At 34.2% G+C, this 22,262-nt stretch overlaps 1 protein-coding gene across 2 annotated transcripts; it reads right to left on the bottom strand.

Annotated features, from left to right (window-relative positions):
* Positions 1-495: 495 nt before the first annotated feature.
* LOC141687511 (putative ion channel POLLUX-like 2) lies at positions 496-20,760 on the bottom strand. Of its 2 annotated transcripts, XM_074492811.1 has the most exons (24): positions 20,548-20,760; positions 19,659-19,711; positions 18,484-18,602; positions 17,422-17,708; positions 16,296-16,367; positions 15,455-15,530; positions 15,243-15,341; positions 15,014-15,168; positions 14,828-14,932; positions 13,901-13,987; positions 13,178-13,262; positions 12,937-13,084; positions 11,994-12,070; positions 11,171-11,251; positions 10,386-10,580; positions 10,161-10,274; positions 9,354-9,446; positions 9,104-9,230; positions 8,961-9,037; positions 8,310-8,357; positions 8,142-8,211; positions 7,977-8,050; positions 1,140-1,250; positions 496-1,069 (listed from the first exon to the last, which is right to left on the bottom strand). In XM_074492811.1, the coding sequence occupies exons 1-24, from the start codon at positions 20,616-20,618 to the stop codon at positions 968-970; spliced, it is 2,526 nt and encodes an 841-aa protein (XP_074348912.1). In that variant the 5' UTR covers positions 20,619-20,760; the 3' UTR covers positions 496-967. The 2 variants fall into 2 exon arrangements, 1 of the variants encoding a protein (XP_074348912.1); XR_012561034.1 differs by lacking the exons at positions 496-1,069; positions 1,140-1,250 and having other exon boundaries at positions 7,982-8,050; positions 8,961-9,027.
* Positions 20,761-22,262: the final 1,502 nt, after the last annotated feature.

Here is a 22,262-nt window from a genome sequence, read left to right on the forward strand (position 1 = left end):
ACATCAGCGTCAAGATTTCCTATGTCGACGTACCCATTAATTATAACACTTCAGGCATCCAAGTCCAGACATTGCCTTAATAAAACTAATTGTGCATCCATCATATCTTCAGCTTTAACATATCCGCAAATAGTGGTGTTCCAAGAAATCATGTGAATTTCTCCGATTCCAGAAAAACTTATGTGCCATGATAACTCTACGTATCCAAATTTCCAATATCCTTCAGTTTCATGTATTACCATTTTCAAGAATCTCATCATATGGCAATATTCACAAATTTATTAATCATCCCATTAACAAACTACCATCACATCCAAAACAAACACACAATGCTTTTTTGGATACGGTCCAGAAGTTAAATACTCATGAATTTAAAAGTTAAATGATTGTGAAGGCACGCATCTATTTATACTTCATAGTAAACTATTAGAAGGAAACAGTACGATCAGGTTATGTCTACACTCTACACCATCGACAGAGCCCATATATTTGGATCTTAAAAATGAAATTCTTAACTTTCTTTGAATATTACAGTATTACATTGTTACAATTTGTTTGCAATCGTACATTGCATTTTGGTTAAAACCAAACATATAAGCAATTTTTAATCTAGCAGTGGAAAAAGAAATTAGATAAGCATATCTCACGCTTTGCATTCTACCTCCGTAAGACAAGAGCACCAAAAAGTTACCAATTCAAGAAACAAAAAAAATTCTCCTGTACAATATCCTAAAACTATACACCTATAACAACATGCTCGGCCAGCTATTGCATAGTCTGTAGAGATATATACAACATGTATAGGAAAAGGAAAAGGTGTTCAATTGTACATTTTCAAGGTATTCATCCGTGCTTGCAAAAATTAGGATATCTCCTCGCAGTTAAGCAGGCGTTTGGAAAAACAACCATGTTACCGCGCAGAATTCAAAGAAGCACCAAGCACTCGCAATGATAATAAAATCCCAGGTCACATTGGCATGGGTTGTACTCCCTCCAGCTCCGATATTACAATTAGTGAATCATTCAGTTCAAGTGAGAGGGGCTCTAACTTAGACACCGGATTTATAACCTGCATCGACTCCGGGAATGAGAGAGATATTCACGTATCAAAGCGGAGAGACTGATAGAATTAAAGATACCTTCTTATTATGTTTCACGTAACCAATAGCAACCTCTCTCCGCAGATGCGCTCTTTCAGAGAGTTCAGCAAATGATGGATTCTCCCCCTCCTTCATGTATAGGCCAACATCCTGTCAAAGAGGATAGAGAACAGAAAATGTCAACATGGTCGGCCAGCCCTGATTGCTTAAATTTAACTCAAGTCTATTAGTCCTTCGTTATTTAGACTAATGAGACTAGCATCATATGACCATTCTAGTTTTTAATTTTGGCCTTGGATATACATTTGTCCTTAATTTTTGAGACAGGGTCTTTAACAGAGTTTCATTAAGCTAGGGAGAAGGCAAAAAAAAAAAGGGGCAACAGGAAGAAGCATAGGACATATAATATATACTAGCTGATAAGTGATAACCAGTGCTGGCCAAGATTAAATTATCAATATGTAATTATTAATTTTTTTAAAAATTATTAGTAATATTATTTTTTTCCTAAGAGCAAGTACAAACAATGTCTTAGCAAATGTCTTATAAATATAATAAATAATAAGGTCCTAGTAATTTAGGACATTATTTTGGTATATCAATTCCAATAATTGTGCCTTATTATTAAAATAATAATATATTTGAATTAAAATTGGAGGGAAGAGAAAAGATGAGAGGAGAGAGATGTGTAAAAGAGGAGGGAAATTAATCTTTTATTGGTAGAAATGAAATAGGACATGTTTAATGGTAGCCCAAAGATAAAATATTTGATAGATGTCCTAGCATTTTAAGGGATATTTAGAACACATTTAGAGCTCTTATTTTTATCAATTGCCCTAAATTTTGATGTAGGACATGATTTAAGGCACCTCTTGCACTTGCTCTAACATTAATATTTATTTGTGAATATATATTTTTCCATATTTGGTGCAAATTATATATCATTTTACAATATTGCACATAAAGATATATATGACTTAATTATAACGGTGTAGATAATCAAAAAGTTGGGTGTTATTAGTAAATATGGATCTGAATGTAAGCATGACTAATTTATAACGGTGTAGATAATCAAAAAGTTGGGTGTTATTGGTAAACATGGATCTGATTTCTGAATGTAAGCATCTATTATTTAACGAAAAAATAAACAAGAGAGACAATTATTATTGATATTTCCCTTATAAATAAAGAATATAGATGGATGGTGAAATCACACTGTTTAACTTTTCCATTTAATCAGGTTTTGGGTTCATGTAACTTTTCAGCTTTAAGTGTTAATCTCTACCCAAAGAAAAACTTTAATGTGATTAAAGTCATATAGCCAAGAGCATGTGAGTGAAAAATCAGTGATTCGGTACTGAGGGATGTCGGTGAGTTCGAAACTAAGGGATGGGTAAAAAGGTGATCAACTATTATCACCGGAAAGGAATGGCCAAGTTTTAGCTTTAGCATTAGCATTCATCATTGTAAAGAAATTACTTATATGTGATATCAATTACATGTTCTATGTAGACTACTTAAACCTTAGACCCTTTTAGAACTTTGCAGTCTATGTTACTCGGACTCGGCTAGAAGTGTTCGACATAGATACATGTCCAAAGTATCGGGTGCGGCAACATTTTTTAAAAATATACACCTTTTTAGCCTAAAATAAGTGTCTGCTCTGAGTGTCCATGACCGAGTGTAGAGTGTCCGACACGAGTACTTAGAGGTAAAATGAAGAGTCCGAGTAACATTGGTTGCAGTATATATACAAATATATTTGTGCCTTATAATATTGCATGATATTATACTGCAATACAAAGTACGATATGATAATGTTAAGGCTTAAATCATAACAGCAAATATCATGGCATATATCATGCACTCCTGTAAATATATAGTCATTAATAGCATAGTTGTATATATGATTATATCTCCTGATTACTAGAAATCAGCCTAGATATTGGTGATTGTAATCGCTGATATTCAGCCTTGTACACCTCTTGTATGTATCTGATATTTCTATATAATGAAAGGACCTCTCAGATGGAGGACAATTCAATCTAAATTGTCATGGTATCAGAGCTAGAATTCTGAACTTTAAGATTATTTTAGTTTAAATCTCGGCCTTGGGGATTTTTCTAGGTTTGTTTTTCTTTTTGGATATCATGTCGAATAGCAACTTGGAGAATCTTTGTGTACGTTTCACAGGTAAGAATTACTTTACCTGGGAGTTTCAGTTTCGGTTATTTGTCACGGGAAAGGAGCTTTGGGGCCATGTTGATGGTAGCGATGCAGCTCCTACTGAAGCTGCTAGTTTGGCGAAATGGCAGGTTAAAGATGCTACAGTCATGACTTGGATTTTGAGTTCAGTTGATCAAATGCTCGTTCCCAATTTGAGGCCATATAAGACATCTAAAGAAATGTGGGAGTATTTAAAGAAGGTTTATAATCAGGTCAATTCAGCCAAACGTTTTCAGTTGGAATATGAGATCGCCAAGTATTCTCAAGGTGATCTTTCTGTTCAGGATTTTTTTTCTGGATTTCAGAACTTATGGGCAGAATATGTTGACATAATCTATGTTAAAGTACCGAAAGAATCGTTGGTTGCTGTTCAAAAAGTTCATGAACAGAGTAAACGCGATCAATTTTTGATGAAATTGCGTCCAGAGTATGAGGCAGCCCGCTCAAATCTGATGAATCTTAATCCTCCTCCTTCCTTGGATGTTTGTTTTGGAGAATTATTACGAGAAGAGCAACGTCTTGCCACACAAGCTATATTTCAGCAACATAAGATCCATGAGACTGCTGTAGCTTATGCTACAAATTATAAAAAAACCATAGGAAGAGACATGAGACAAATTCAATGCTATAGCTGCAAGGAATATGGACATATCGCTGCTGATTGTGCAAAGAAATCTTGCACATACTGTAAGAAGCCAGGGCATATTATCAAGGAATGTCCGATCAGACCTCCGCGTCGCCAAGTTAAGCACGTTGCTACTGCTAATCAGGTTGTTGCTGCTGCAACAGACGGTAAACCAACAGTTACTCCAGAAATGGTTCAACAAATGATCATTACAGCTTTTTCAACATTAGGGCTTCAAGGTAAGCACACTTTTCCCTCTTTAACATGGCTTGTTGATTCTGGCGCATCCAATCACATGACAAATTCATGTAACACCCTTAGCAATGTTCAAAAATATGAAGGGGACATTCAGGTTGCTAACGGTAGTAAGTTGCCCATTCATGCTATTGGGGATATTAACTCTTCAATTAAAGATGTTCTTGTGTCTTCTGAGCTATCTGCCAATCTTATATCAGTAGGACAATTGGTTGATAATAACTGTAATGTTCGATTTTCCCATGATGGTTGTGTTGTGCAGGATCAGGTATCGGGGAGGATACTAGCGAAGGGGCCTAAAGTTGGACGTTTATTTCCTTTGAATCTTCCTATTCCTAGTGTTGTTTCCTTGGCTAGTATTGATGTAAACCACAAGAGTGAAGTATGGCATACGCGTTTAGGCCATCCCAATAATGTTGTTCTCTCTCATATAATAAATTCTGGATTGTTGGGCAATAAAAATAATCTTTCCTCGCATCCTTCCTTTGATTGTTCAGCTTGTAAATTAGGTAAAAGCAAGTCACTGCCTTTTCCCTCTCATGGTAGTCGTGCAGAAAAGTGCTTTGATGTCATTCATAGTGATGTGTGGGGTATTACTCCAATCGTATCTCATGCACATTATAAGTATTTTGTCACATTTATTGATGATTACAGTAAGTATACTTGAGTTTATTTTCTTCGTTCAAAATCTGAGGTATTTACTGTGTTTAAATCCTTTGAAGCATATATCGACAATCAATTTTCTGGAAAAATTAAAGTGCTCAGATCTGATTCGAGTGGGGAATATATGTCCCATGCATTTCATGATTTTCTACAACAAAAGGGAATTGTTTCCCAACGTTCTTGTCCTTATACGCCTCAACAAAATGGGGTTGCTGAGCGTAAAAATCGCCATTTATTAGATGTTGTTCGCACATTATTACTTAAATCTTTTGTCCCTTCTAGATTTTGGGTTGAAGCCTTAAGCACCGCTGTTTATTTAATTAATAGGTTGCCCTCCCAAGTATTGAACTGGGATTCTCCTTATTTTCGTCTTTATCATAAGCATCCCAACTATCTTGATATGCATACTTTTGAATGTGTTTGCTTTGTTCATCTACCACCTCATGAACGTCATAAAATTTCTGCTCAATCTGTTAAATGTGCTTTTATGGGTTATAATGTTGCACACAAAGGTTACGTTTGCTATGATCCTTGTTCTAAAAGATTTCGAATTTCACGTAATGTTGTTTTCTTCGAAAATCAATATTTTTTTCTACTCAACGTGAGTCTTCAGAAGTTTCCACAGCAGCACCAGAGCCACTGTTTCTTCCTCATTTTGATGAAATAACTAGTACTTCTGATAGATTCAAGCCCGGAATTGTATATACTCGACGCTGTCTGATCCGCCATCTGATCATGTTCAAACTTCTTCATCCACTGCAAATCAGCCCCGGAACAGCCTGCGGCGCTCTTCTAGAGCCACCCATCCACCTGAACGGTATGGATTTTCTCACAAATCTTTGCATACTACTTTGGCTGATATTCATATTCCTACATGTTATTCAGAAGCTGTTAAACATGATTGTTGGCGTAATGCTATGAATGAAGAACTTCGAGCTCTTGAAGATAACCAGACATGGGATATTGTTCCTCGTCCATCTAATGCTAAAACCATCGGTTGTAAATGGGTTTACTCCATCAAACTCCGTTCAAATGGTACTCTCGATCGCTATAAGGCACGGTTAGTTGCACTAGGCAACAAACAGAAGTATGGGGTTAATTACGTTGAGACGTTTGCTCCCGTTGCCAAAATGACTACAGTTCGTTTGGTTATCTCTCTTGCAGCTTCAAAAGGCTGGCCACTTCATCAGATGGACGTTAAGAACGCATTTCTTCACGGGGATCTGAAAGAGGAGATTTACATGACTTTACCTCCTGGTTTATCATCATCTTTTTCGTACGTGTGCAAGTTAAAATGATCAATCTATGGATTGAAGCAATCTTCCCGAACTTGGTTTGCTAAATTTCGAACCACATTACTTCAGTTCTCATTTAAGCAAAGTCAATATGACCCATCCTTGTTTCTTTGCAAGACATCTACTGGCATTGTTCTTCTTCTTGTTTATGTTGACGACATTGTTATTACCGGGACAGATTCCGCATTAATTTCTCGTCTACAACATCATCTTCATGCCTCGTTTCACATGAAAGATCTTGGTCCTCTAACTTATTTTTTGGGCCTGGAAATTGATACCGATGTCTCTGGTATTTTTGTGAGTCAAATTAAATATACTCAAGATTTGCTTAAGTTAGCAGGTCTCCAAGATGCCTCTCCTGTAGATACTCCATTAGAAGTTAACACAAAATACAGCAGAGAGGAAGGTGAATTACTTTCTGATCCTACTCTATATCGTCAATTAGTAGGTAGCTTGAACTACTTGACCATTACACGCCCGGATATTTCTTTCGCTGTTCAGCAAGTCAGTCAATTCATGCAAAAGCCTCGTCATTTGCATTTAGCTGTTGTTCGTCGTATACTTCGGTATCTTCGCGGGACACTTGGTCGTGGATTATTCTTCTCAGCTGGTAACCCTCTTCATCTTGTTGCATATAGTGATGCTGATTGGGCCGGTTGCCCCGATACTCAAAGATCTGTAACAGGTTGGTGTATGTTTCTTGGCAACTCCTTGATTTCTTGGAAGAGTAAAAAGCAAGCTCGTGTTTCAAAATCTTCTACTGAATCTGAATATCGTGCTATGTCTGTTGCTTGTTCAGAGATTATTTGGCTTCGTGGCCTCCTAGCTGAACTTGGCTTCAGCCAGTCTAACCCCACTCCGCTTTATGCTGATAACACTAGTGCGATTCAGATTGCTGCTAATCCAGTTTATCATGAGCGTACAAAGCATATTGAGGTGAATTGTCATTCCATTCGTGAAGCCTTTGACACTCGCACGATATCTCTTCCTCATGTTTCCACTACACTTCAAGTAGCTGATATTTTTACTAAAGCTACGACACACCAACGCCATAAGTTCCTTGTTGGCAAATTGATGCTTCGTGACAAACAAACCAGCATCAATTTGAGGGGACATGATAATGTTAAGGCTTAAATCATAACAGCAAATATCATGGTATATATCATGCACTCCTGTAAATATATAGTCATTAATAGCATAGTTGTATATATGATTATATCTCCTGATTACTAGAAATCAGCCTAGATATTAGTGATTGTAATCGCTGATATTCAGCCTTGTACACCTCTTGTATGTATCTGATATTTCTATATAATGAAAGGACCTCTCAGATGGAGGACAATTCAATCTAAATTGTCACGATATTGCAATACAAATTATATTATTGCAATATGTAGTGCAGGACAATACAAGTGGTCTAAGGTTTAAGTTTTAAGTGGTCTACATATAATACAACTCTTAGCATGTAATATACAATAATATTTTTTCAGGAAAGGTTGTGCTTCAAACAGCACCCGTAAAGTAAAATCAACAGTTCCTTGAAAAAACAAAGTAAAATCAAAAGTTCTTTAAAAAAGACAAATTTTCTTTCTTTAACTTATTTCTGAAATTTTCAGTAACCCAACCACCAAAAATTGTATCAGTAGGATGCACTTAACGATAGATTAACTAACAGAAAAGAGAAGTACATCTTTCATCTTTTCTAAGGTGCCAAAGTGGCAAGTATAGGCTTTCATCCACAACCAAATCCCGCCTAGATCTCCACAACTATTTGTAAAAAAGATGAGAGTAGAAAGAAGAATCATTGTTTACCTTTACATATATTTCATCTCCATCTGCATTCAGAATATCCTTCCAAACCTCATTTAAGTCACTGTTCTCTGCCACTGGCAAGATAAATAAACAAACAAATTTTTAGACTGGATATCTATATGATTAGGAACAATACTTGGGACAAACAAAAGTGTAACAACAAACCTTGAGCAGTTACAAGGCTCATTATTTCCTCTGCAGCAATATAAGTTAGGGACGGCTTAATTCTTGTAATCTGTATAATGCAGAACTCCATTAACTATTACAAATTAGGCCAGACTACATTGGTATTTATTTAAAAGAAATTGACGAGTATATAAAAGGAAAAATTACTTGTTTTCCAAGTTTTGAATCAACAATTTCAGCTACTAGATTCTGCACCTGCAATCCAAATATTTATTTTTCAATTAAGATCTATAACAATAATTTTGCCATTTGGTGATGCATGTAAAAAACTAATTCATATTGTTTTCCCTGGAAAATGCTTCTTAACAATTATAAAGCTAATTTAGTTTAAGGAGATAACACATGTGTGTGCAATATATAGCAGATAGAGAGAAAATAATCAAATAAAAAGCACACTTGAGTATATTGCAAGGAACTTGCTCTGTGAACCACATTTGTTTGCTCACATTCCAAGACCAATTAAAAATTCAGCTTAATTTAGAAAGATAATGGTGGGTAAGAATATATTGCCTGTAATGTTTTGGGTTATAGCTTCTGGTAAAGAACATAATCTTGGGAGAAATTAGAAACGAAGACAAACATTTTAGATGAAAATGAAATATTGATATGTGTATTAAAGAGTGAGCTTGATATTCAAGTGTCTATTGCTTTCAACTAGACCGCAGGTTCAAATCTCCGGAAACAGGTTCTCCATAAATATAAGGGTAACATCTTGACTCATGAATCATGATGCAGGAAAATAAAATCTAGTGTTCAACCTATGAGAATCTCATAACATTATCATGATAATTTACTCACCTTGACACCAAGTTTGTAACAGATATTTTCAGCAAGAAGCAGAGAGTATGCCGAATGCTTATCTGCTCTGGACGGATCTGAATAGAAGTAGTTAATACTTATACAGTGTTTGCTTGGACCAAATTAAGTGTCATATTCATTACCTCCAAGTAGCCATTCTCTATCGGAAATCACAACAATAGAAAATGGAATATCTTCACCTTTTGTGGAAGGCTTGTGAATATTTGTTATGGTTTCTTTCAAAGTGGTATAATCCATTGGGTTTCCGATCTGCAGTACATAATGAATAGAAATGTTCTAATCAATAACCAATTTAATAAACTATTGATATATTTCTTAAAGATAACCAAAAACATAAACTGTATATGCAAAACGCAATGAGCTGGACTGTACCCTCTGGAAAACCTTAATATTTTTTAGCTTGCCTTGACCAGCAAGGTCTCTTGCCCTATTTCTATCATCTATTGGCACATCTGATAAAACCTCCTGCACATGAAAAAGGGAAACGATCGTATAAGAGATTTTACAGTAAATAATAACGATGATACCATTTGAATATATCTTTTAACTGCTAAGTTTGGTGTACAAGCAATCTTTTGTTAATCATTATATTTTCATATCTCTTGCTCGGTTTTTGTTTTTTAATCCTTTTTGTAGAAAAGAAATTTGGAATGGGATCCGATGATGTAAATAAAGTTAATTGTGAAGATAAATTAAAGGACTCAAATTAATGGTTTGATATAGCAAAGAGAAAGGAAATTAATATCCTCGCAGGAATACTTATCCAACTATTCAAATTAGTTAATGACAATGTTGCCAAAAGAGGTCTGGAGTGTCAAGCCACAACTTCAATGTCCTTTCTATCAAACTTTCTATCAAATTACCATGTTACATTACTACATCAAAAGTTCAGGTGTACGATCGATCTATAGGGCAAATATTATCCCTGTTCTCACTATGTTTTATCGGAATTTGTGATTTTATTAAAATTTTCAATGTTGAAGTTATTACCATATTTTGAATTTAATTACAATTAAAAAAAAACTTGCATCAGGAGGTGGAAAGACAACATTGAATCAAAAGTTGCAGGGAAAAAAACAAAGACGACTGACAAAATTTTTAAATGGAAAAGGCAGAAAAAGGCTGGTGCTTGGAAACCTAGATTTACATCAAGATTTTGGGAGTATAACTGGAATTTACCAATACACTGCCGGGTCCAAGATAATTATCATACTCATTTATCATTTCAACAACATCAGGTCGCCATCCAACCATTAGGATCCATTCTTTAGGTCCTACGGTCCAGTCTGAAGCCTAAATTAATGGAGAGCAAAAATAAAATAACAATGAGATTGATACTTAACATAAAAATGATATTCACTTGTCAATAAAATAGTAAGCAACTATTTCCAAGTCAATAAATACCTTTGAACCTGATTTTTTGGGTCGTTTGACTATATTCTCAAACCGCAGCTTTTCTATATGTTGGGCAAAAGTTAGGGATTCGATATTCTTATTAACTTGTACAAGATTATGAACGCAACTATCATCTTCAATGATAATGTTTGGAGATGCTAGATATGGATTCTTCTTTCCTTGAATAGGTGCAATAAACAATACCTACAGGCATAAAGAAGAGACACAAATGACTGAAAGATCTAGTTTGGCATTTTTTTAATACTGTTAGCCTAAAACGTTTATTAGTTGAACACTGAAATTATACAAAGAATATACATTTCTATTTATAGATACATAATAGCACAGTTCGGCACGATTGAAAATATTCTCAGATATGATACATATTCATACACGGAGTAAAACATTATGTTCTGCTACATATAACAGCAATAAACTGTAATATTTTGTTATGTTCTTCTACATAACACGGTGTTTGCATGTCCAAAACACCGTTTTTTTATTATCTGCCGCAGAACACGGTGTACACAGTGTTTCGCATGAATAGTACATGCGATAATAAATTTTTTGTTAAAATTTTTAGAGTGATTCTCAAAATCCAAATGATTGTAAATTCTTATATAGTTTCAACGCAAAATATAAAGTTCTGGTGTACAACACTGCTGTCTTCTACAGCACAACAATGTGAGTTTTGCTGCAGAACTTTAGGCTCCTTACTCTCATTAAAATATGAAATACTTTGTCATCTTGATCTATAAGTCAAGCATAAAAAAATTAATAAGAAAATGACATACTTTGTCATCTTGCTCTAGAACTTCATCATCATTTGGGTGAAAATCTACTTTTCCTCTTCGATAAATGCCACACACAACTGCCTGAAAGATAACAAAAGGGAAGAGATGAAAGAAGGAAGAATGAAGCAGGTCATAAGAGGATATATTAGTTGGTACTAAACTAGAGACCAGAATCTAACTGTTACAATTAAGGTAGACGCACTATTGTGTTTACCATGTCATACAGTTCAAGAATTGAAAGTAAAGGGCGTGTCACTAGGATAGTCTGGCTTGATGGCATGAAATCAGTAGGTCCCATATTACTTAATAACTTGTATACATCAGAAAGAAATTGGCTAAAGCACTCATCACTTGTACTTAATTCAGTTGAGCGCGATTTAAGAATACAAGTCAATTTTTTGCACGATACAAACAGAAGAGGCTACAGGCCTTAAATGAATTGAAATTTGGTCAAGGAGTCTCGAGATAATATAGTTTTTCTATTATATAACAAGTTATACGCTAATACCCAGTTACGGGCTTAATCCCTTTACCTCTTAATACATTACCCCACTTCTAGCTAGGTGGTTGTAGTAGAGTTATATCATTGGGTTACAACGTACGAAGGTGATGGATTATATTCAAGGTGTGTGCTACTTCTGTGCCTTTTAATTATTTAGTGATTACTGTTTATCTGCTCTTTGCTGCATATATGGGCTACATTTGTGGACCATCAAGATAGCGATATTTCAAAAAGTGGTGTTACAATTTTTCTTCAAAACATCACAATTGCCTTTGTCAGTTCCCCGGTCTAATTATGTTAGATTAAAAAGCTAAGTATTACCTCTTGAAATCCACGCCGTATTTGCTTGTACTTCAACCCTGTTAAGTTAGGAATATTGTAAAGATTGAATACATTTTCTGAAAGAAAAAAAAACAAGATTAGTATTTCACACAATATTAGTAGAAATAAGATAATGGAAAGGTGAAAGGGAAGATCTCAAGCCAAAATTTGCAAGGCAGAACAATGAAAGATCATTTTCCACTTACCATACACATTATATATGCATTATGACAACATGTTGAAGCTAGAAAAACCACTACCATGACATCTATTTCATGAGTTATGAGCACACTTCAGCTTTGGTGGCATAGTTATGCAAGGCCTGTCATAATGGGGCTTCATAATTTTTAAAAACATTGCTTTATTTAGATGATTTATTTTGCAATTATGAACAGAAGTGAACCTCTAAAATCATTTGCAAAGACTGGTTTCCTAATACTGCATTGGCACCCACTAGAAGGATGGAAGGGGAGAAATTGTTTTCTTTGATAGCGTATTGAGCCCAATTACATAAGGTTGAAAATACGACATACACAAAGTAAAAAAATGTATATGAAACAGGAATAAAAAAAGAATTCTAATCAACTTAAAAATCTGTCTCACAAAAGGAATCAGTGCTTCAATAATACATGTACCAGAGCAGAATAATTGACAGCTGAAATTTGAGGAAACATATATAAGGCTATTAAAAAAAATTAAATATATACAAGTACAAACAGTATGTGATATAATTAACCAAGAAAACAATAGAAAAACATCAGGTTATTACAATAGACACCGAAGGAAATATTATGACGTAGAAGTGGTGAGCGATATATTAACAAGGAACTACTGAACAATTTAACTTTATGACTTGAGATTAATTAAACAGTTTAACTTCATTTTTGCCACAAAATTGTACAAGAAAATATAGCAAAAATATTAGAAAGAATTTAATCCATACTTCGATAATTAAGCAAGTGTCTATAAATTTTTATAAGTCCCTTTTGCCGAGAGCACTGAACAAATAATTTGGAAGAAACGTTTTCCACAGGCTCGACCTTCAATCCTGATATCGTTTTTAATAGCTCACATGTATTGGAACTTGAGACCTGCGAGTAGGCAAGGGTAAATTTAGGCTAAAGCATACTTGCAAGAAATTTTCTAATGCATTGACAATATTAGAGCCGCGAGTTGTGACATACCTCAACAATGGCAGGGACAGAGCCCATATCTGAAAGGGGTTGAAGGGCGAGCACAGATAGAAATGCATCTGTATCAATTCCATACCTAATTTTTTGAAAGGTGACACGGGTCAAATTCGTAGAAGAAAAATTTTAAGTGAAGGTTCGTATATTCAGAAGTCATGCAATATGAGTAAACCTTGAATAAATTCAATTTCTAGAACCTTGTCAATATATCAATTTTCTGCAGCCTTTTTTTTTAGGAAGGTGGTTTTTGTTGAGCAATTTCTGTCTTATGGTTAAATATGCTTTTTATTATTACACTGTTGCGGATAGTTCTCATCAGCACTTTATCAAATATAATCGAAAGGGACAGCTAATTAAGACAACTGGTCAACACTGGAAACGAAGATGCTCGCAAGAAGCCAAGTACTATAAGTTATCCTAAGATCCATGCGATGATGCAAACTGTTTGACCTTTCGGGTGAAATTCGAATGTATGCCAAACAATTCCAAAAGATACATGATTTTGCAGGTATAGGATATGAGAGCAAGTGCAAGGATTAGTAGAAACTTAGATTTTCATCTGACTTGCATCAATAATTTTATCATTGATTTCATCATAGATAATCACTTATTTTTATGGTACAGTTACCCCCCACTCCCGACAGAAAAAAGAAAAGTTGAAAGAAAATTGGAAAATGAAGCATTAGACAATTACATTTTTGTGAAACAAGCTATTACCTATCCCCCTTTGTCGGCAATATGATAATGGCACGTGCCTTATTTGCTGCTGCTCTTTCAAATGATTTTGTCATACTCAGACTGCAGCTGTAACAATGCAGGTAAAATATACGAACAGATTAAAGTTGATGCACCCGTATAAAATTAAACTCATATATGCTTTTACTAGGACATAAATTTAGAATCTCGGACAAAGCTGAAACATGAAGGCATCTCATATTAAAATCTAAAAATAGAAAAAGGATACTCCTGAAATATTAGTAAACTCTAATGTAACCACAATCAGCAGAACATAAGCAGGCCTGACATCAATTTCTAAACTCATACTATTATGCATATTCTCTTTATCAAATCACTTTACTCGCTAGCTAGAATAAATTTTTGGTGCATGGTTTCTTATAAGTTATTGGTTATCTATCAAAGGCATCACATTGGGTGTAGAATGTGAAATCAAAATGATCATTCTGTACTAGAAACTTTCAGGAAAAAAATAATCCATTAGGCCTCTACCACAGACAAAAAAATAGGTGCATGCACGATCACAAGGTCAACAAGCAAACTTGGGAACATCTCACTCAGAGACAGAGAACTACCACTCAATATTTAGCAATGACCTGAAAATATAAAATAACTTAATCTCATCTGTAACACAAATCTATATGTACTTCATGCAGCCGACAAGGTCGAAACAATTTTTGTCTCAGTAGGTTGTGCATGCTTAAAATTCTATTGCAGCAGATTGTCTAAGAAAATCACACTCTACTTCAAGGTATACTATGTTTATTATAGCTCATGTGGGAGTATTAATACTACAATTTCCAAATATAATTTGTATAGTAAACCAAACAACAGTTGGTTCCTTAAAGACATAGTCTGTATATGCCTGCAAAAGAATCATGGGAAAAAAGAAGAGATGAATAGAACTACCTCTTTGTAAGGATGTCAATGTGATTTAGATCTTTACCAATGTTCTCAGCAATTATGTCCACATGTTTCCTTGGGAGATCAGATAAAAGAAGAATTCTTTGCCTCCTGCATTATACATGCAGGATGTAATGGTCGCGGATTATATTTATAATATATATATATATAAAACAACTTACGGGAACTTACCTAGCCGTCGCAGTACCTAAGCGGACAGAAAATTCATGATACTTATTTAGCTGTTTTAATATGAAGGTCAGATGACTATTAACTCCACAAATAATAATATGATCAGTTTCCAGAACTTGCATTTGTGCTCCTTCTCTAAGCTTTTGCATATTATGCTGTCCAAAGACCAAATACAATTATGTCATGCAGCACATTAACTTTATCAATTCAACTATTTTCAAGAACTTACTCTGAACTGTTCTGTCATCGTGCTCAAGAGGCGAGAATAAAATAGGATACCCCATATAGCAAGAATGAAGCCAATAACACGCTCGACGCGTGTTCTTTGCTGCAGTACATGTTACGAACATTTTGTAAGCAGGTGCCCAGTTGATGCACCATCATTAATTAACAAAGAGTCGCATCTTGTAAATAAAGTAAATAAGCAGAACAATATTACACTCTTAGATGAGTAGAGGAAGAAATAAGGCATGCCCAAGCCTCCCAAAAGCAGTCCTCTAGAGATTGTGTACTACCCCTGCGATGCTCCATAGTAAATATCTTCAAAATCAGCAAATATGTATAATAATCAAACCCGCTAGAATGAAAAGCTAATCTAACTGAAACAACAAAGTTAAGAGAGGATTTAAAACTGTAAATTAAAATGCATATCACAAAGTTTAAATGCAAAGCACAACTTTAAAGAGTCGAGATGGTACACTTTAATTTCTTAAAGGAATTACAGCCCAGCGAAACATGACTGTTTGGGGGGGGGGGGCTAGCTTCATATGGTTATATTAGAACTAGAATTTTGGTGACTTTAGGAGTAGTTATGTCATGCTTTAGTTAACGATCCCTGGTTTATCCATAAGATAGCTTTCTGTAACAATTCTCTTTCATTTTCTTTGCGCGGAGATAGGATTGAATGTTTAGATTTCATGCAGGCATTCAGAGGAATTACTATGCCAGACGAATCTTTTTATAAGAAATAATTACAGTACCATCCTGGTATGTTATTATGGTTTATCATGATTTAATATAGCCAAGCTTGTGATAGTTTAAAATATATGACTAAATGGCCTCCTAAATAAGAAGGTAAAGCAAATTGTACCACAAAACAATATTTAATGTCATCAAGTAAAGATTATTACAGTTAAGGCATGATAAACTCAACTGTAGGTCATATGACAAATGGCCTATAGGGTTATCCTCAAAATCAAGCTATAAAATAAAATTCATTAACATAAAATTGAGTGAGGGTTACATTTACTGCAACTACTAATCTGACGATCTTGCAAAGTACCTGAACTTATAGAAGAGAAGACCTCCAATCATAACAAACGAGAAGCATGCTACAAGAAGTACCACTAAAAACCTGTACAACATCTTTAAATGAGATTAAATTCCATAGTGAATAGCACAATAAACTATTATCTAAACGCACATTATAAGTATTATAAAGAAATGTCTGAATAACAGATGGACATAAGTTTAAAAATAAATACTGACAGATTAACTGTATTGCACTAATATTTCCTGATTTAGTAACTCTTGGACACCTAACTGTAGTAAGCTACACTGTACGTAAACGTCAAATAAATATTCCAAGCCACGTATCAAAGCTTTAATGCAGGCATAAAGACTGAACACTTTGACATGCATATAACTCTAAAAATGTCGAATGGGGTGAACATGGAATAAAATTTAAGATATCTTCGGAAATATGCATAATATTCATTCCTTTAATCATTCCATTACAGAAATTTAATCTGCCTTTTTCAGTTTTTAATAAATGCCTGTTCCATTCTTTCACCCATATCCTTTACAAAATTATATCATAACAAATTTTGAGCCCGACATATTTTTCACTTTCCCCACCTTTTCATGTCTTTCATTCAACATTCTTTTCCAATTCTAATTTTCTACATATTTTCCATTCCATTCCCACATCTGTACCATGCCAACACATACTAAACATAAGATTTCCTCATGATTTTTAACATTTGACCTTGATCTCTGTTCAATTTGATGGACCTTAGCTTTAGGTAATAGATAAACACTGAAACTCTTGTGAAAACAGTCTTTTCTGACCAACTTTCCATAACTTCTAAAGGTAGGAACAGTTCATAGAGCCAGACAAACATGTATCAAAATTTATATCAAGTGCTAATACCAAAAACTATAACGAATAAGTATCAGTGAAATGTTAACATGTATGCTCAAATTTTGTGCTGATATAGGAAGTGTGTATCTAAAGTTCTCTCTATGTTCCAGGATGAAATACATTTTTAAGCACCTTTTACAGTATCAAATCATCACCATAGGTATAACACATAGATGTGTTGTACTATTATTACCACATAAAGACTCAAACTTTATACCAGGAACATGTTAAAAAAAAATATCAATCACAGTGTGAAAAGACTTACGTAGCAACATTTCTCTCAAGTCTTATGTTGAATAAATACAGTAAACGTGCAAAATTCCATCTAATATCTCGTATTGAAGGTAGAGACACATCCAAGTTAAGAGGTGTGGGCTTGTTCAAGGGATTTGATATACAAGCAAAAGGAAATCTTGTAGCTGCAGACGTCCGAAGCACAAAAAATAGTATGTCTTTAAGTGTATTAAACACTGCATTACTGGACTTTTGTTGTGTAAGTCTACCCAGGGAATAGGATGACATATACGATATCATAAGTTTTTTTTGAGTACCCTGCAAATGCAGTAATGCAAATCATCATATACAAAATCCGTGGTCAGTAAAATCATGATCACATATTCTGCTACTAGTACTTTCTATGTAGAAGAAGAAATTTTTAAGCGAGCAGACATAGTATGCTAAAAAATTAATGGGCGCCATTACAATCACTCTGAATCCAATATTTTCTATAGGTTCGGAATGTCCTTGCAGTAAAATCCAACCAATAAATTATCAAAATTAAAAAGTAAAAGAGATTCATGGTCTAAAGCCATATCCAATAATTTTGACGGTGGCATTTAGACTGGCTTTTGTAGAACCTAAATTATCATGTCAATGTTTGATATATACAAAATAATGTAATGTTCTCTTTGTTCAAAAATTGAAAAGAAACAGATTTTCCAGGTATGTGTACATGTTTGCATGTGCCAGTACAGTCAGGATCATTTGGACAGAGCCGAGCATATGACTATTAGCATGTAAGAGGAAATGAGTAATGTACTCAGTATGCGCTACACTGTACTAATGTGTGATATTTCAACTGAGCCTCTTGCTTCTTTTTCTTTCATTTTTAGAGTTACTTATCATTTTGTGTTTTATTGGATGAATGTGCTAAAATAAAGACGTTGAACCAACCCCCGAAATTAAAAGGAATGAATGATCTACACATGTACAATTCAAAAGTTGAGAAAATGAGTATAATATTAAGAAAGACTTTTCAACTTCCACTTGGAAATTGTAATCATTCACATCAACATTGTGCTACATCTACTTCTTAAATAAGATATACCTGAAGACAACTTTTCAGATCCATCTTCAAGATCTTATTGTTCATATTGTCTGACATACTAAAATCAGGAAAGTTGTTTGCTTTTGCCCACACCATATGAAATTTTTTGTCCCACTTCCCTGACAAGAGATGATTTAAACTTTATAAAAGAAAGATGTATGTGAATGAAACCATTATGGTAATTAGTTGTCAAAGTAAAACGGTAAAAAGTGAGTCACGTGGATAGTACTAAGAAGTTACATGTCACACACACTCATTGAGAATTAATACAAACCCCATATTCTGCTTAAATTACCATGGCATGCATTTTATAAAATACATATCAGACGACAAGATTATTTATAAATTTTTGAAAAACAAAAAGACATTCACAATAAGCTGCGTGTTTATGTCATAAAAAGCAAAGATATAGAGAAATTCCTAGAAACTAGTCCAGAGGGAACAAGTGGAGCCAAGGACGTGTCTACAACTACATTACTGAGTAGCAGATGAAGCTCCATCTCGGCCGGCGAGGGGGTGGGCTCCTGAAGCAAAATACTCATTCTATTTAAAGGTGAGGGCCGAAGAAGGCAATTACTTGACTATAGTAAACTACCTAACCTGTGCTGAAAGGTTTTCTTACTCTGTTTTGTTCGTTGTTGTTGATATTAATTCGATAGGCCTCTTTTATTAGAAAAGAACTTATTCATTATCACTCCCAAGCATGGGCATCTGGATTTTTCAAATCATATAATGCTTAATTATGGAACAACTTTTCAGAAGTCGGAATGTACACAAGTTTATACTTGAACCCTCTGAATTGCAAGACATAGATAATTGTGCACATGCTCAAAAAAAAGCTCAAAGTACAGTTATATATTTAATTTAACCAATAGACCCCCTTATGTATGAAGGAAGAGATAGTTTCCTTAACTTTAAACTTAAAAGACACATTTTACTTCTTTGTAGCTACCTATATGGATAGCTGGTGAATTCTGTGTTACCTCTGCTACTGCCAGATGGCCTATATATACAACTAAAAGAAAAGACCTCACCTTCTTATTCTTTCCTCACAAGTCTCTCTAAATCTAATAATCAAGGGGAAACAATTTACCTATATATTAAAAATACACATGCTTTCAGAGTATATAACACATTTTACTTCATAAGGAGAGAATTGAATTCATGTGACATACTTGCGCGTATAGCTGACGGCTGGTTCCACCAACATGTGCATGACATTGACTCTCTGAAACTTTGTGGTGTTAGAATGAAATTCAATATATGTGTGTGTATCAGATACTGAAGGCTTATATTACACTGAAGAGATGGAAAGTAGATAACTCAATAATCTAGAGAAAATATCCACAATTTAAACATGATAAATGATTTAATGTTCAAATGTCAACATATGTTGAATAAAAGTAGTCCTGAAATGTTGGCGGACACTCTAAACTTAAGGTTGTGTACATATATCTTCATCAATTCTATCTTGTCCCATTCTCTAGTTGTGTTTTATAAGTAAAAGGTGAAAGAATGAGGTTCCAAGGTTTAATCAACTCATGTGCTAGTGCTACTAACTCTTAATCAATAGCTATTATAAACTGTATATGAATGACAGTATTCGAAACGGGTAATAATGGTGCTCAGGGAGTGTACACTTAGGCCCTTGGCAAGAGAGAGACTATATTGAAAGTTTGAAACTAAATTACTGAGAAGCATCCTTAAGAGGCATAGTCTTAAAAATGTATCTATAATATTAAAACATAAAAAGTAGAAGTATCGCTGCAATATTTATTGACACTATAATATTAAATCTGATTATCACAAGTAAATTTTAAGAACATTTTGCTATAACAGTCTTAAATTCGAAGACTACACAACTAGGATCAAGTGACTACACAACATAGAAACAAAAACAAAATCGAGGGGCAATGAGGAAGAATGGTAGCATCTGTTCTGCTGTTACGTATCGACAAGTCTTCATAATAAATCAAAAAAAATGTTAAAGAATATACATGGAAACATATAGATACAAAACATGTAACATATGTTAGCTAAAATAATTGAAGTGATATGAATAACCTGTGGGAAGGACGAATTTGAGTTTGAATTGTAGAAGTCCATGGCTTGGAGGTGTGATTCAAACGAAGCATTTCTGTGATCTCTCTCTCTCTCTCTTTCTCTCGTGTAATTGAGTAAATGATGATCTGGGGTGAGTGTACTAGTATTTAAAAAAATGAAGTGAGACAGTGAGAGCAGGAGTTATTAAATACAAGGTACTACATGAGTAGTAGAAGCTGGAAAGCTCGAAGTTCGTAAACACTCACGTGCTCTTCTATTTATTTTATTCGTTCTTCTACCGAACACAGCTAGGGTCCACGGGTCATACGTGTTCTTTTCGGATTTCCTTTTTTTTTCTTTTATTTTACAAATTTGTAGCTTTTTTTAAAACAAGCGAAACAAATTTTATTTATGAAAATCAATATTCACCAATGTTCTATGGCTCTGGGGAAAATGATCAAGACAAATATTTTCTTACTTCCCATCCAGTAACATGATGAGCTGCCATATTACTGTTTCGTGTTTCTTTTTGAATTTATCTTTTCCTTTATTTTGCGTTTTCCAGTCTGAGTGAAACTGGATTTTTTATTCTGGAGTTCGAGCTCAATATTTTTCTCAACAAGTCATGTCAAACTCAATTATATAATTCATGGATATTTATTAATCGAACTCGAGTTTTTTAACATTACAAATTAGACTCGGATTGAGTTCGAGTTGATCAACAAAAGTTTAATTATTTTTAATAATAGTGTTAGACTTATCAAATTGATTATCAAATTTTGATATCAAATAATATGTATTTAACATACTCCCTCTATTTTTTAATATATAACGTTTGACTTTTTGACACGCATATTTAGGAGGGTTGACCACATAGTTAGAATATTATTTTTAAGAAATTCTTTTTTTTCGAATAAAAATATGAGATCAACATTTTTATTCACAAAACTAATTTTTTTTTTAAAACAATTTTAACTATATAGTCGAACTAAATATGTGTGTCAGAAAGTGAAGCGTCATATGTTAAAAAATCGATGGAGTATGTAATTGATTAGTTGACAATATGGAATGATATTATTGTTAAAAATAATGTGAATGGAGGGGTCGCCTGTTATTAATTGACTAACTTAAATCTCGTGTGATGTACGGGTTCTCGTTAATATTTAATTTTTTATATATCTCATCTTATTATAATTTTAAAATATTTATATAAATATATAATAAATTATAAATTTATATATAAAAAAAAGGATAATATGTGATCGTAGTTTAGTAGTATAAGTAGACTATATCTAGTAGTTTAATAATTTAGTAGTTTAGCGGTTATATAATACTATTTATTTATTTTTTATTAATAAGATAAGTTGTGGTCGTGGTTTAGTAGGATAAGTAGACTATATCTAGTAGTTTAACGATTTAGTAGTTTAGCGGATGTTAGCTATGGTCCAGTAAGACCCAGTGAACGAAGGTCCATGGGACGATCATGCTATTGGGCCGAAGGCCCAATGTGCCTATGGACCGAAGGCCTACACAGTTCTACAGGTCGAGGCCCATTCTCCTCCTACCGTTGAGATCCCCCAATCATAACGCCCCCATTTCACTCCTCTTCTTTACTCAAACGTAACGGACGAGCATTCATGGCGACTTTGGGTATAAAAACCCTGGGAAAGTAAGACAAAGACACTTTTATTCATACACTCTCATACTCTCTATGCTTTCTTGTATTCCCAAAACCC

The sequence above is a fragment of the Apium graveolens genome, chromosome 9, assembly GCF_009905375.1.
Source record: "Apium graveolens cultivar Ventura chromosome 9, ASM990537v1, whole genome shotgun sequence".
In the NCBI taxonomy this organism is placed as follows: domain Eukaryota; kingdom Viridiplantae; phylum Streptophyta; class Magnoliopsida; order Apiales; family Apiaceae; genus Apium; species Apium graveolens.